Source organism: Sceloporus occidentalis, unplaced genomic scaffold, assembly GCF_023333645.1.
Source record: "Sceloporus occidentalis isolate IW3139 unplaced genomic scaffold, rSceOcc1.0.p SCAF_223, whole genome shotgun sequence".
Classification (NCBI taxonomy): Eukaryota; Metazoa; Chordata; class Lepidosauria; order Squamata; family Phrynosomatidae; genus Sceloporus; species Sceloporus occidentalis.
Genome location: NW_028317203.1, coordinates 408,186 through 424,129, shown reverse-complemented (window position 1 = coordinate 424,129; position 15,944 = coordinate 408,186). Strand labels below are relative to the sequence as shown.

The 15,944-nt window shown below is 38.8% G+C and overlaps 1 protein-coding gene across 1 annotated transcript; it reads left to right on the top strand.

Moving 5' to 3' along the window:
* The first annotated feature begins 494 nt into the window (after positions 1-494).
* LOC149276952 (olfactomedin-like protein 3A) lies at positions 495-4,677 on the top strand. The gene is made up of 3 exons (XM_089503241.1): positions 495-617; positions 2,884-3,169; positions 3,896-4,677. The coding sequence occupies exons 1-3, from the start codon at positions 495-497 to the stop codon at positions 4,675-4,677; spliced, it is 1,191 nt and encodes a 396-aa protein (XP_089359367.1).
* The last annotated feature ends 11,267 nt before the right edge of the window (positions 4,678-15,944 follow it).

Genomic DNA, 15,944 nt, shown 5'->3' with positions numbered 1-15,944 from the left:
CAGTTACAGTTACAGCCTCCATTCCATCTCTCTGTTGGAAGATGGAGAATGCGGAGTAGTAGGTCAAGGGCAGTGGCCTGGGTGATGCCTAGGGCACCACCAGAGGTACCAGAGGTCTCTGCGTGCACACCCATGTCTCTATGCACCTAATAAATATAGAAAATCACTGTGCTGCTCATTATTATTATTTATTATTGTTTTATATAGTTGGCTGTTCTTTTACAACTTTCATATGTAGATCTATTCGTATGATAAAGACAAGGAGGAAGGGCTAACCGTAGTATCAAGTAACAGCTGCTGACATGAAAGATTAATGAAGAAACATCTGGATCTAATCAAAGCCCACTAAAAAAATTGGCAACCACCAGTATTTTTTTATCAGACTAAAGCAGTCTATATGGAACAATAAGCTAGTCTGTGGCTTGTGTTCTCCTTAAGCTTCAAACAAATATCAAGTTTTGTTCTTAAGAAACATCACAAGATACGAGGACGATATGGAACCTTACAAATTGTGCGTCCTAATTCTATTCGTGTTAAATGTCCCTGAAGAAATGTTTATCACAGCTCAAAACATAAACTTGATTCATTACATCGAGAGGCGGATTTTGGCTCTAGAGGTATGTTTCACATAAGCTATCAATTGTTACATTTTGTGTTAAAGCGTTTTTTTGATCTGTGTATAGGCTCCAGGATTGCCACATTTTTGCTTTAATAAGCAGGATTATATTAAATTCCATCCTTACGGCTTAAAATATTATTGTGGGTAGGAGTTTTGTGCATTTCTGCGAGGTACATTTTAGTTTTAAACTCTTTAATAAAAATGTACAATTATATTTTTAGAATGCTGACTTGGCAGAGCTCACCGTGGTGTTTTACATCTAAAAATATAAATTATATGTCGTTCCACGTGTGAGAAACCAGAACTCATTTACATGCAGTCACATTATAGAGATAATAAACCATAAGTGTCAGAGATATGACAACAAACACCTTCCCTATGCCTGGTAATAAGTAATTAGAAAATGAAGTCTTTGGGGGCCCATGGGACCTGCCCCCTGCTTCGGTGGCCTACGTTATGCCCTTGGTCTTATATATTAAATAGTAAAATTGGAAAGTCACTGTTAGAGCTTATGAGAACAGAATTGGAAAAGGCACTCTGACAATCTATCAGCTTATATATATATATATATCACATGCATCGTATGAATTATGGAGCTAAAATACAATTGTTAGTAATGGGGGGGGATCCCCTTCTCACAGCCGTTTTAATCTAGCCCCCCCCCACACACACACACGCTCACACCATATATTTATAGGACCTACTAGAAAGAAATGTATATGTGAGCATTGTTAGAATTGGAACAGCCTAGACAAGAGGTGGGAATGAGAACTTATATAAAGCACCCCCCATCATAAAAGTGTCATGCCTCATTAGAAAGGCTCTCCTTTCCTTCACCACGTTCTGTACTTGTCAAGCTTGAGTTGTATCAATTTCAGCTCTTCAACAATTGAGTTTTCACAAGAGCTTCTGTTGTTTAGATTTCCACTTATTGGTAAATAGTAATGTAATCATTTTATCTTTTACCTTGAATGACAGTAGGCTTCTAATGCAATTTTTATGGAAAATAAAGGAAAATTAAATAAAATGTCCTGGCAGTGCTTTTGATGGAGGCAGACGTGATGTCACAGTTGGAAAATATGAATCAGAATAATTCTGTATGTGCTGGATTCAGCTGTGTCTTCTATTTCGTGTGACAGTTCCCGTTTAAACTATGCATTATTCCAGGTACAATAAGGATTTAAATTTCCTTAGAATGGTATATTCCTTATTTCCATAGGAATGGTATATTTTGTAACTTGATCAGTAGACATGTGCAAATGGGCCAACAATTATTCAAACTAATTTTTCTTTTTGGCCCATTTGTTTTCGGGCAACAAATTCCGTTCCCTGTCCATCCGCTTTGGCTGAAAAATAGTTTGAATGTGCCGGCATTTTGTCCTAACTTCAATTCAATATGTTCCATATGGTGCCGCTCCCGGGGCGTCCTCTCCCCGATCTTCTGTTTTGGCGGAAGGGTTATGTCTGCAGAGATGCGGACATGTTTTTGTGATCTACAGCGGTCACTACCTATCAAAAGTGGTCCAAAGAAGGAAAATCGGTGAACCAGCGACACTGTCATGGGTGGCTAAGACAGGGTCATGGGTGGCTAAGACCGTAGGCTTTCTAATGTAATTTAAGAAACGTAACTGTTGGATTTAACCACACGGGCCAGCCTTTGCCCCCTGCATGCCCGTGTGGTCGAATCTGTTGGATTTAACCACACGGGCCAGCTTTTGCCCCCTGCATGCAGGGGGCAAAGGCTGGCCCGTGTGGTTGAATCTAACAGTTAAGTTTCTTAAATTACATTAGAAAGCCTACGGTCTTAGCCACCCATGACCCTGTCTTAGCCACCCATGACCGTGTCGCTGGTTCCCCGATTTTCCTTCTTTGGACCACTTTTGATAGGTAGTGACCGCTGTAGATCACAAAAACACCCCACAAAAGCTGCAGTTGTGGAGATGCTCTGACCAAATCGTCTCGCCATCACAATTTGGCCCTTGTCAAAGTCGCTCAGATCCTTACGCGTGCCCATTTTTCCTGATTCTAACGCATCGACTTTGAGGACGAAATGTTCACTTGCTGCCTAATATATGGCTAATTAGTGTTTTTCACTTCACCTGTCAGTGCTCATAATGTTATGGCTGATGTATATAGTATATATATTATTTTAGTACACATAATCATAAAAACATATAATAAACATGTAATAAGTATACTAATTTAATACATTTTAGACTTAGAACATGTATTTCTTATGTAAACAAATGTATTATGTGTTTCAGGACAGACTATCCAAATGTGAACAGGACATACAGCAATACGCGCTGGAATACAGGGAACTTGCACATAAGCTTTTAATTCATCTGGATGGTTTCAGCAGATACAAAACGGAAGCAAAGAATGAGATGGACAATTTATTGGCAAGAGTTGAAAGAGCCGAGTGGGATATTGACTACCTCGAAACGACTGCCTCCTCTAACACATGTCTCGAAGTTGATGAACAGCTGGTGGAAAAACAAGAAGCAGAACATGAAGAGCAGAAGAGAATTGGTCTGAAACTTAATACAAGTAGGTAGCTAGCAATCTTTTAAAGGGTGATGCCAGACAGCAGGGCAGCAGATCGGGTACTGGCCATTATTCACAGTCCAGCCCTGGTGAAAAGGTCCTCTCCGCTTTCCACTCGTCACCCCTGTTTTGGTTGCTTGCAGAAGCCAATCACTGTCAGGAAAGCACTCCAATGAAAAAACAGTTGTATTGGGTTGTACCCCTGCTTATAACGAGAAGTTACTTTACTTAACTCCCTGCAACCAGTGGGCTAATATATCCTATATAGGCTGTGTTCAGAACTAAATATGTCATCGGCACTGATGCCGGCCTGTGGTTTAGGAAGCCAATGGCAGAAAAGGTTGCTGTCTGAACCTCAGTTTCTATATATGAATTTTGTAAAACTACTATATTTGCTACATGTTGGTCTTTAGTACTTTACTTCTTTTAAATGCTTAATATATTTATATTTTTCTTTAATGAATGGCATTTAGTGTTAAGAAATGAAAACTTTGTAGCAGACACTGGATTAGGTTAAACCCATAGGTTATCATGTTAGTTATTATATGGGTTATTTTAGTATTAATACATGTAAGGAGATATATTCTGTTGTAAGAATGTCTTTTTTTTAACGTGCAATTAAATATTCACACTTACTGTACACACTTCAAACATAAGTTATCTCATGCAGTTTAGATTGCGATTGCAAAACATGGTTATTGATGTGTTTTTCCACCTCTTTTATCCCAGGCTGTACCAATATGCTTGAGAACATAAAATCCCAGAAAACAGTAAAGAGAGTCAGCAGCCATATTGGTTCTTGGATGAGAAATGCGGCCAACCAATCAGATTCACAGAAGATATTCTTCTTTAATGGGGACATCAATAACACATTTTTGGAATTTTTCAATATTGAGGATTTCACAAGCACAGATTATATGCAAAGGGCTGAAAGTCATTATCTTCCGTTCTTCTGGCAGGGTACTGGTCATGTCGTTTATGATAATTTCCTGTTTGTCCTCAAAAATGGTACAGCCAACGAAATTGTGAAGTACGATTGGCAGAAAAATGTTACCCAGTCCTTGGAATTGTCTGGGGCTGGAGAAATAGCACCCTACCAACTCTCACCTTTCACCAAAATCGACTTAGCGGTGGATGAGCAAGGACTGTGGACTATTCATGCAGATCCAAACAATGATGGCTACATTGTCCTTACCAAAATTGACTATAACCACATGGTTGTTGAATACGCGTGGAACACGTCTTGTGAAAGTACTAATGCTGAATCAGCCTTTGTAACCTGCGGAACATTGTATGTCATATACAACAGTCCAAATGGTGGCCGGTCCCACATCGACTGTGTATATGACACTTCGGACATCATCTCCATACATCAGACACCAACTTTATACTTCCCTAAACGTTACAGCCATCATTCCTCTGTGCACTACAATCCACAGGACCAGACGCTCTATGCCTGGGATGAAGGCTACCAGACTCTGTACAAATTTGATACAAAAGAAAAAATGTAACTCATTAAATGGAAAAGAGAGCTTGGATGCACAAGATATAATCGGGAAAACGAAAATGTTTTGGGAAACTGAAAAATCAGAAGAAAAGAAAATGTTTGATTAAAGATAAAACGAGAGGATTTGTTAATGAAGCAAAAGTTTAACTATGAATTTGTGTAACCAAAATTCTGGGACTCTGACTTCATTCCCAGTGTACGTAGGAACTCACAATGAAGTCTTCATAGACTTCTTCAAGCTCTTAGATGCCTGATATGGTGATGCACCTTCAATATTATCCACGGTGACAACATTATCTCATCAAAAATTGTAATTAAGGCCCTGATTGCCCTGCTACGCTACAAAACACACACAATATAATAAATTCCTGAATATATAAAAACAAACAGGGACAGACTTAGACAAAAATTGGGATTTGATCCATACCAGCTCATAGTTAACGTGATTCCATGCGTCCCTGCCCACATTCTGTATTAGTAATCCAGCAGACCTGAGTTTTTAAATTCTGAATACACCTACATGTACACCCACCATTGATATTTTCAGGATCCTTTTTCTTTTTTAACACAACTTTTATTTCAGAGAAATCCTGTACTCTCACTACTTTAAAGATGCTGTAGAGTTGATTGTGCCAGCATGGTAGGCAAATAAACCACAGCAGATGAAAACAACACAGACACCTATGAAAAGTCTTTCTTATTTTATTTTAATGGTAACACCCTTTTTAATGTTTGTTTTTTTGTGTCACATGACAATTAAGTATGTCCTGTAAAATTGTGAATGAGGCAACAAAAAAAATTCTGGGAATGGTTTTTGCATCCAGAATACTGACATTTCTAAAGTTATATTTTATTTATAAAAGTGTTAAAATGAATCAGTAGGTGGAACCATGGATGCCATTAGCTGCAGTTTCAGCATCAGCCTGGAGATGGCAGTAGAGACCAACATTCCTTCTGTGCTATACAGTAAGCCAGAATATCTATTTACTGTTCTATTTAAGTATTCTGTTACATAAATCTCCAAAACACCAGGGACTGAGTTTAAATGGACACACTAAATACATTAGGTACTTTAATACGCATTCATTAAACCTGCAAAAAATACTCACCTTTGGGAGAAGCTGTTCTGCCGAGCACATCTCCTGCACAATAAATGATAGAAAAAGCATTAATATTTTACAGCTTCAGAAATCTGATTGCCTTTTGGAGTCAGGAAGGAATTTCCCCCACCTAAGTGGCAAAAGCAGAAAAAATAGCTTCATTGTTTCCTTAGCCTTCTTTTGGATCAAAAACAGGAATGATAGAGCGAAGGGTTGAACTTGATGGATTTAGGGTTTTTTCAACCTAAATGTATGTAATATGTGGGAATTCTACATATTCAAGAAGAGGCACCACAACAATTTAAAGGGACCACATGGCATTAATAGAAAGTAGTTGTATGTTCTCTCCATTACCTCTACAAGGTAAATTAAATGTATGGTATCTCTGTGGATTGAAAGGTTTATTTACTAAAGGCAGAGTTGTGGTTTCCACTTGACTTCACTATTTATCTTAAAGGGTCAACATTGGCAGGTGTCTCCAGCTAGAAGGGCTGAGTTGGCCCTGTATAATATATAAATCAGTGGGTGAGGAAACTTTGGCAAACTCTCAACAATTTAACTATGCTTTACATAGAGCCAGCCAAGTCCCTGCAGTAGAAGCTTAACGGTTTGGAGCTTCATGATGTAAATTGAAGTCAAGCAGTTGGAACCACAACTGTCCTGCAAAGTCTCACGCCAACTGTCGCTTTAGTGAATAGGACCCAATGATAAGCAAATGTATATTACTTAAATTCATTTTCAGAGCTCATGTGCTCACCATGAAGTACCCAACAGCGCAGTAGGGAAGAACCTGATGCACATATGATAAGACGTGATATGATATGATGTCATATGATATTACATTTGGTTTACAGTCTACACACCTGCATATGTTTGATTTGATGCTTATGTAGTCCTAAAAGTCATTTAGACGGGACAATTTCATGTAATGACCGGTCCTGGTAATTCTGGGTGTGCCAGGGTGGACTTGAGCCCCAGAGCCGGAGCCAAGCAAGAACTAGAACTCAGACGAACAGCTTCAAGATAATCAAATAAGGTACAGCTAGTTGCAGTGAGTGTGGTTAGAGGGATGGCCATGGGGTTAATTTATATGAAATCCATTAATATGAGTAAAATGTTACTGACACAGTTCTATTTCTACACGTTTTACTGCTGTTTAAATACACATTATTGTGACTTTTGATCCTGTAGAACCCTGTGACACACTCATACCCAGCAAACATTTTGAGCTCCTAGAAAAGAGGGACATCAGGGGAGACAGAGGCAGTCGTAAAGAGGGACTGTTTTTTCTAAAGAAAGATACTTGGAAGGTATTGCATATTGGAAGACAACACTTTGATGTACGGGATCTTACTGGACATGAACACAACCAGTGCACCGCATACCAAAGTTTAGATCCCACGCTGCCCACTTGGGGAGGCTGCTTGAAAGAGAGACGGAGATTAAAGGATGGGAGGGAGAAAATAAAAAGGGCAGATGAGAGAGGGAGGGAGAGAGGGAGGTGGGGGCAAGAAAAGAACGGAATGGAGAAAAGATGAAGAAAGGGGAAAATAAGGAGGGGAACAGAGAGTGGGCTACGGGGAGCGCAGGTCTCCTAGAGCCTTCTGGCACTGACTGGTCAGTACAGACCCAGCTGCCGCTGTCAGGCTGTAAACAGATAACTAGGAAGAGGGTGAATCGGAGTCCAAGGAATATAAACCCGTCACCTGCTGTGCCCGAGCCGGAGTGGGCTGTGACGTCACAGGTAAGAGGCAGACATTAGGGCAACAGCAACAGGATAGCACTCGGAAATGTGATAGAGATTTATACAGGGTGCCATGGAGTGGCGACTAAGTGACATGAGACAGCTCACTGATATAGTGTGACAGACATTGACAGCTCAGTGTGACAGAGACAGCCAGGGACAGCTCAGTGACACAGTGTGACAGAGACAGACAGTGTCAGCCCAGTGTGACAGAGACAGACAGCGTCCACTCAGTGTGATTGAGACAGACAGGGACAGCTCAGTGACACAGTGTGATAGATAGGTACTGACAGCACATTGTCAGAGTAAGAGACCACCAGGGATTACTCAATGATACAGTATGACAGAGACAGGCAGCGAGAGCTCTCTGTGAGAGCTAAGGGATGCAGTGAGACTGAGGCAGTAGCAGCTCTGGATTACAGAGTTACAGACAGACAGTGACAGCTTGGGGTACTTTGACGCAGTGGTGGGCTAAAAAATAAATGGTCATATAGTATGACGGAATTCCCTATATTTATGCCTTAGGTGTTTTTGAATGGTATTCACTGGGCATGCGCTGAATTCTTTGCATGCTTTGTTGTGTGTATTTATTGGTCATTATTATTCTAGTAGCAACCCAGGAATCTGAATGTTTATGCCTTTTATGCTATTTATGTTGTGCGCTCCCCATATATTATGTGTGGCTATCTGCAGGTTCTGACCAAACCTTGGGCTTGAGCGGCCCCTCCAGCCATACAGAAGCCTCATTAATGGAGTCCAGAGAAAGCTTTAAATTGCTTAAGAGTCTCTTTTGGGTTAAAATGCAGTCCAGTCCCACTGATTCAGCTCCTTGGTAAGCAATACAGACGTAAAAAATTAGATAGGACTCGATAAACTTGGGGTTCTTTGACGCATTGTCGGGGGAAGCAATATATGGGCATATAGTGTGACAGGATCCCCGATATTTATGTCGCAGATAGGTGTTTTTTAATGGTATTCGCTGGGTATGTTCTGAATGCTTGCCTTGTTTAGTGACAGCTCAATGTCAGACAGGGACAGCACAGTGACACAGTGTGAATGAGACAAGCAGTGACGCAGCCTTAGCGATACTGTAGCTGTCCTTAAAACGAGTGAAACAATTCATGTAATTTCAAGGATTCATATGCTGCTTTGGCACCCTAATAAAATGTTCTCCAAGGCATGATTCGTTTGGCTTACAAATTAACTGATTTTATCTGCTTCCTAAAATATACTTTCTCAAATCACATTCCTTCTTTCTTTTCCCGAGTTCAATCTTGTAAGACTACGGTAACTTTTAAGGATGTTTTGTAAACCAGATATGAGAAAACTTGAAGTTTATGCTGAGTTCGGCAAATTGGCTCAGGGGGTCAGATCTTTCTGACTAACTGCTAGCAAACAGAATTTGTAGACACATGAGAAATGATTGGCTTCAGAGCAAATAATATTATTAATACATCCAGCGCTGGCCCTTTGCGATGCTTTTCTTCCACTAAAGACATTACAATTATATTTTTGCTAGCAATTTTTTATGTAAATAACTCTTTTTAACAGGGGGGCGGGGGTACTGTAAAGGCAGCTTTGGTTATTTAAGGTAAGTTTTGGTGAACTAGAAGCAAGCATTGAGTTTGAGGTCCCTGACGTTGGTGATTTTTTTCTCTAGAAATAATGCAGATGTTCTTCCATGTAACTAACAGAGTAAATTGGGTGATGTCATAGACCGATGACACCCTACCCATTCAGACAATTAATAGCTGTGTGATCAGCACACGTGATAGCTCATGAATTCAACTGTGTTTAAGATAATAATGGGACTTTGTACGTCACCACTTGTTGCTTGAATATCTTAAGAATTAAAGAACAGTCTGTTTATCAGAGAATGAAAATGAAGAATAATTAAGAGTATTCATTCATTACATTTACACCTAAAGCAAACCCTCCTCTACATGTGAAAGTACTCCGCCGTATTTAGAGCCCCTTCCAATATGGAGTTTAAAGTGGAACCAATTTATTTTCGTTACTGGTATCAGTAATGTTTTTGCATAATTTAATGTTTTCAGGCAGTTGTATATTAGCCATGTTATATGTAGTATGTTCTAGTTCTACCTCTGCTATCTCGGCCTACTCTACTAAACCCCCTGACACCTTGTCATTCTGTCTGGGGTAGTAGAATGGCTCAGTGTTAATTATAAGGTTGAAAACTCTCATTCCATTGCCATAAAGTGTCAGCTCAGTGTGGTGTTTGAGCATGGAAAGTCACCCAAAATATCACATGACCAACAACAATGGTGGCCTCTAAGTCTGCAGATAAGGAAAGTTCATTGTAGTTAAATTAAATAAAGCAGGTCAATGGGGGGGGGGGTGTTATGTGAAAAACACACTTTTTAAATTAAGGGACAGTCAAGTGATGGATTTATCAAAAATATGTCTTCTTCTGATTTTGTATTTGCTAGGCATGGATGGAAGAACTGTGTATCTGCTACATTTGTAACAAAATATCACATAAGTGTCATCATTGAAGTTCCTCAAAAATAAAAATTACAAATATTCATTTGTATGAGAACTATTACAACTATTGGAATCTATTCACCTCCTCGTAGCCTTTCCACCCTATCTGTTCTCAAAATATTACCGCTTCGATACAACGCCAGAGCATTTCACATTATCCCCTAATGGGATCTGCATTTTCCACTTTTTACTTCCAGCAACAGCCAGTTACAGCTGGTTATGGTTCATATGTGGCCTGTAGGTGTTGGGATTACTGGAAACCAATGAGAGGTTTTGTTTTCTACAATTAAACTCATGAATAAAACAGTTTTGCTTTGAAATATTAGCACAAGACCTGGCTTTACCACCATAATCCCAAAATAGAATATTTAATGGAAACTATAGCCTACAGGGGAGGATTGTGTCTAGACACGGAAGTCACTTCATGAGCTGTTTTCATGGAAAATTTATTTTGTTTGTGCCACACTATCGCACCTCCAAATATCTCTATTTATGAGGACACGCGTGAGATTTCATCCCACCATCTATCGGTGGCATTCTTGACTAAGAAGCTTTCGAGATCTGTCCTTATCGGTTGATCTAGTGAAAACAGAAGGAGCACTGTCAGCGATAGTCCTAATCACTCTTGGTAGTGTTTCCAACTAACTGATATTTTCCTGGCAAGCCAATAAAAAATGCTTTAGGGCCGGACTGGCCCACCAGGTATGTGACCCATGTGCCAAATGGCCCGTCCAGGAGAAAAGATGCTTATTGAAAAACATGGAAACAGTAGAACACCTGCTATTTTTAAAAAAAATGTTTGAAGTTTAAGGGAAAATATTAAAGCTATTTCCATCCCTGCTAAGAAATATCCTAAAAACCCATGTTTTTTCTTAAAAGCCTTTCTCCACATTTACAAATTGTGCTCTGACTTTGTCAAAGTTCTTTAAATACTCAATTCTAAGGAGCTTTAGTCGTCATCCGCAATTAAAATTGAAGTCTGAAGACAATCGTCTTAAAGGTCAATATAACTCCAATAAAGCAGATCTGTCATATTTCCAAATACTAAATGTTACAGTTTATGATGCTAAAAAAACCTTTGTAATGGCATTTACAGATAGAAAAAAAGCAATATATATGTATGAGAATGTTGAAAACACACTATTTAACCTCAGTGAGACTAAAATGGGCAGAACTTAAATAACAATTTCCTATCCTTAAGTTCTTGATCCTCACTTGCCCTTTTGCTGAAGCAATCAGTTTCTACTAAAGGGGACGGATAACAGCGATTTTCACAAGAGCTGGGTTTCTCAACAAAATACATATTTAAGATAAAAGAAGGACATAGGTAGATTTTATACATGAATTTACAGCTAAAGTCTATAAAGTCTGGTTTTTTTCTTGAAATCAATTTATTTTGTCATCACGAATGAAAAAGTATGTTCCCTGTAACGAGCTGTTTATTTTTTCATCCGATCTGTTCTTGGTTATACTTAGAGATTTCTTCAGATAGCGGTGTTCATTTTGTTTTGTAGGAACTGTTGACAAAGCATAACCTGTGCCAAGTCTGTCCTGCATTTCCTTCCACGAAATTCCTAGTTTATTTAAGGAGTGCAATTAACAGCATCGGGTGTCTGTAAAATGTCCCTGTCAACTGTCAGAAATAAAACTTACTTAATTTACTTTTTCATTACTATTAATTCTGTTACCAGTTACATTAATCAACTGACTAAGTATATTCTGTATCTAAGCAAACAAAGTCAGGTTTGTCCCGGAGTCTCTGGGTAAAGTGCCGTTATCTTGGGTCTCCGGGTCAGTTTTGTCATTCTTTATAGACGGGAGCTGGGTTTAGTCGCAGGTACTTCCGGCCAACCTCTGTCCTCCTCTATCCCTCTATAAAAGCTATCTAGGGCTAGCCCACCCTACACATACCTAGCCATGTATCACGGACAACTATCCTTGCCCCTTCATGAAGTCACCATCAACAGAGGAGGTTTCTCTGCACACCATGAATGTTGCTATTTTGAAACAAATGATAATAACCCTAATTATAAAGACAACGCTTCATTTTACAAAGTAAAACATGGTGTTTTGTTATTGTGATGGCCCATAGAGATAATTCTGGAATACCAGCTGGAGAATTTACCAAGCTGAACCATGTTCATAGCCAAGGGAACTTAGCAGTTTAACTTGGCAGGATCCAGCAGCACCTAGAGAATCACTGCTGAGTCAATGGGATCATCAGCCAACTGATATTTGCTACAAAGAAGTGACCTTTTGAGATGCGGGATCCCAGTGGACATTACATTGGTTGCTATGGTGATAGGACCACTTTTCAAGCTTCACACCAGAATTGCTTTTTTTTGAGAACTAAGGCTCATTGTATTTGGTTATTTGTAGCGGGTTTATTGATGGACTATTTACATGTCCGCCTAAGGCAGTTAAGAATATTTAGTACCAAACAACCAAATAAAGATGTGTACGTAAACATGTAAAGGGACATTTTTTTTTATAAAATAAAATGCGTCTTTCTTGTTTTGTTTTATTAAGCAGCAGATCAGGGTGTGTTTCTTTTGCGAAACAAGATTTCCCAAGATCTGAGAATCTTTATGCGTTTAGCTAATACTTGCTTAATGAGCTGTACAGAATTTAAAGACAAACGCCGTTTGCTTAGATTGATGTACCCCAAGCTTTTTGCACCTCCTGGCATTGTGGAATGCATTGTCACTTTCTATGCTAACAAAAAAGTCTGGTTTTGTTAAATGTCCTGAAAATCAATGTTGTATTTTTCGGTAATACCGTCAACAACACTTTTAGTCTGCTTTACACAAAGGTATACAGTGTAATATAATTCCATTATGGATTCTTCAAAGAGGTCTGGGAAGCAAGGGGCCAATTGTCCCCCTGGGCCAGTACAAAATCTTCAAACAGTCACAACTCACCAAAGCATCTTCTAGAGGAGCAATTTCATCAAGACACAATTGTCTTTTTTGTAGCCCAGTCCCAAAGATCACACTTGGTCATAATGAGCACACTTGGTCATAATGAGTTACGGATCATGGTGTAAGTTTCATATATAACCCAAAAGAATGAAACATGATCAGAACGTACAATTTCAACAGCAGAAATTCTAGACTTCTAGAGAGGAACGACCTCTACATCTCTGCATTCAGCGTCCAGGTAGCTATTGGTGGCTTGGGTCGGGGCTTGGATTTGATGGTTTACCACAAAGAGCTCGTTACAGTATGTGCGCTTGGAGATACCCGAGATTTAAACTAAGCAATACATTTATCCCATTTATTTAGCTCCTTCATTTTGCTTCATTTTTTCTGCCTCCACTTGGAATCATTTCCTTCAGGAGTTAGTGTTGTCAACTAGATTGTAAGCTCTCAAGAGCAGGGCCCTCTTATTCTTTTGTACCAATTTGTTATTGCGTGTCATTTTAAATAATTTTACTGACTGTTGTAACAGCGCTAAGGAATCTGATGGCGCTATATAAATAAAAGTAATGTAGTGTGTTGACCTGGGCCAGGATTTTTGTGTTTTGCAAACAACTATGGCGTTTGTTGAAGAAATGCTGGCAGAGAAGTGAAGTAAACTTTGACAGACTTGCCCGCTGTTACGTTTTTCAACGCAGTGACATTTTAAACTACTCTAAAAATAAAACAGCAACTGAATCCCATGCCTTGCAAGGTCGATGGGAAGGGAGCCAGGCCCATAACACACCATTGTTACACTGATCGGCTGAACAGAAAGAATCTTTGTTGACGGAGAATATCCTGTTGTTTCTTTCTGAAAATTACAATTATCTTGGTGTTAAGAATTATACGGGGCGATCTGTTATGAGGTGGCTGGAAATCTTTTTTTCCAGATCAGATAAAGGCTTAACCCTGGGCAGCGCTACCATCCTCACTTGTTCCATCATCCTCATTGTAAACGGCGGGATTTGATGCCACATTCTGGCTCTCTACTTTTTAAGGATGCATGGAGCTGGGAGTAAGTAAGCCATGGACTCTTCACAGTCCAACATAGTCTTAATGGGCCAGTTGGAGACATCATTGATCTCTCTTTTAACCAGCTATGCTATTCAGCATTGGTACTGCCGAGAGCCTAGTTGCCCTATAGTATAACCGATCCAGAAATACAAATAAGGAAGAGCTTGTACAAAATGGGTTATTATTAAAGTCACGTGTTCTCTATGACACCTGCGAAAAGTGGAAATTAAGCTCTCTAGAAAAGCCCAGTTTGGCAGAAAAACTAATAAAAGCAGAATAGGGTTTTTAAAAAATATATTTGGATTCTATATGTTCTGTTTTATAAAATAGGCTTTAAATTCATGTCTACTTTCCAGGACAGATTATGTTTTAGAGTTTTGGAAGTATAACTAATGCACTCATAATTGACAAATTAAATTCAATTGGGGATACCCAAGCATCATATTTAATTACATTAAGAACACTCCTTGCTTGTAATGAAATATTGAAAGCACATTTAAAAAGCAACAAAATGCATTTCAGAGATGGACCGGTTATTCTGTCTTGATATTTAACATTTGATTTGATGATCTGCACATCCTTTCTTCTGCAAAACTTTTACTTTATGAGAACCCCTGGGACTTTCAAAGCTATGTCTATACGGCTGTTCTTTTTACTTTTATGAGGCATGTGTCTTTATTTTACTAAAATCCTCCGATCCTGCCCTTTCGTTTAAAAAACACAAAACATCTTTTTCTACTCCATAGCCAACAAAATAAGGGATCTTTGGGGTTGCGTATAAAGGGATTCATTTGAATAGTTTGCTCTAGCAAAAACTAAAATGTTCCTTCTGACTGGACCATTTCGATGGTTGCTATGGTGATAAGACCATTTTTAAAACTTTGCTCCAGATCTGCTTTTTAAAATGCTTTTGGTTATTCATAGTGGTTTAATTGAAGAGGACACACATGAACAATGTTTGTATCCATGTGAGACGCTACAAGCTCATGCATTTTGTGAGTTTTAGCACAAAGGGGTACATAAGTTGGGATGTTTTGATAAGTAACACGCAGCTTTCATATTTCCTATTTATTAAGCAGCAGATCAAGGTTTGTTACCTTTTTAAGGCAAGAATTCCCAAGATCTTAGAATCCGTACCTGCTAAATGAGCTGTAAGTGCTGTAAGCACTTTTTGCTTAGATCGATGTATGTCTGATGCTTTGATAACATGTGTCACTGTGGAATGCGTTGGTATGTTCTATGTAGATGTTAAAAAACATCTACAGTGCAGGTTGGTTTTGTTAAAAATATTCTGAACCTTATGCTAATTATTGCTTTTTTTATTAAAACATTAATACGCATCAATATAATTCCATTATATAGTTTTTTCATTTTTGATGGATTGCAGACCACTGCACAATTGGTGCAGTTCTAATTTAATTATGTAAATTATTGTACAGTAAAGGCACTCGTCTCTACATATTTCTAAGAGACATGCAAATCAATGGTACATTGATTTCATTTTGTGAATGACTAAAAAACAACTGAAGAATCTGTTAAAATCGATGATGCTCAGACAGCAATTGCCCTCACTCTCCCCCTTACAACCCATCCTTGTGGTAGATGCAGCTTAAGTTTTCACATTCATTGTGATAAAAGCTGTTTTGCAGATTTACTATTCCTTGCCCAGAGTTTAATAAGGTTAATGGATGGTCTGGAATTTATTCCCAGAAAATAGATTTATGACACATGACATAATGAGTGTATCTCTCAAATTACTCTACAGACTTTCTTCCAGAAACGCTTACAACGGGGCACCATTGAAGAAGCCTGACACCTAACGGGGTCTTTGCAATAAAAAGTTAATTGGTTAATCTGGTTAAGGGTAATTCAACTGACTTGCATGCTAACACTCATAATTCAGTGCACTCACTAACCTGTGGGCTGTTTTTAATAGCATATGAGGTCA

Coding starts and splice junctions, on each gene's coding strand:
- LOC149276952 (XM_089503241.1), top strand. CDS start 495: ATGGAACCTTACAAATTGTGCGTCCTAATTCTATTCGTGTTAAATGTC. Junction 618..2,883: donor GGCGGATTTTGGCTCTAGAG/GTATGTTTCACA, acceptor TATGTGTTTCAG/GACAGACTATCCAAATGTGA. Junction 3,170..3,895: donor TGGTCTGAAACTTAATACAA/GTAGGTAGCTAG, acceptor CTTTTATCCCAG/GCTGTACCAATATGCTTGAG.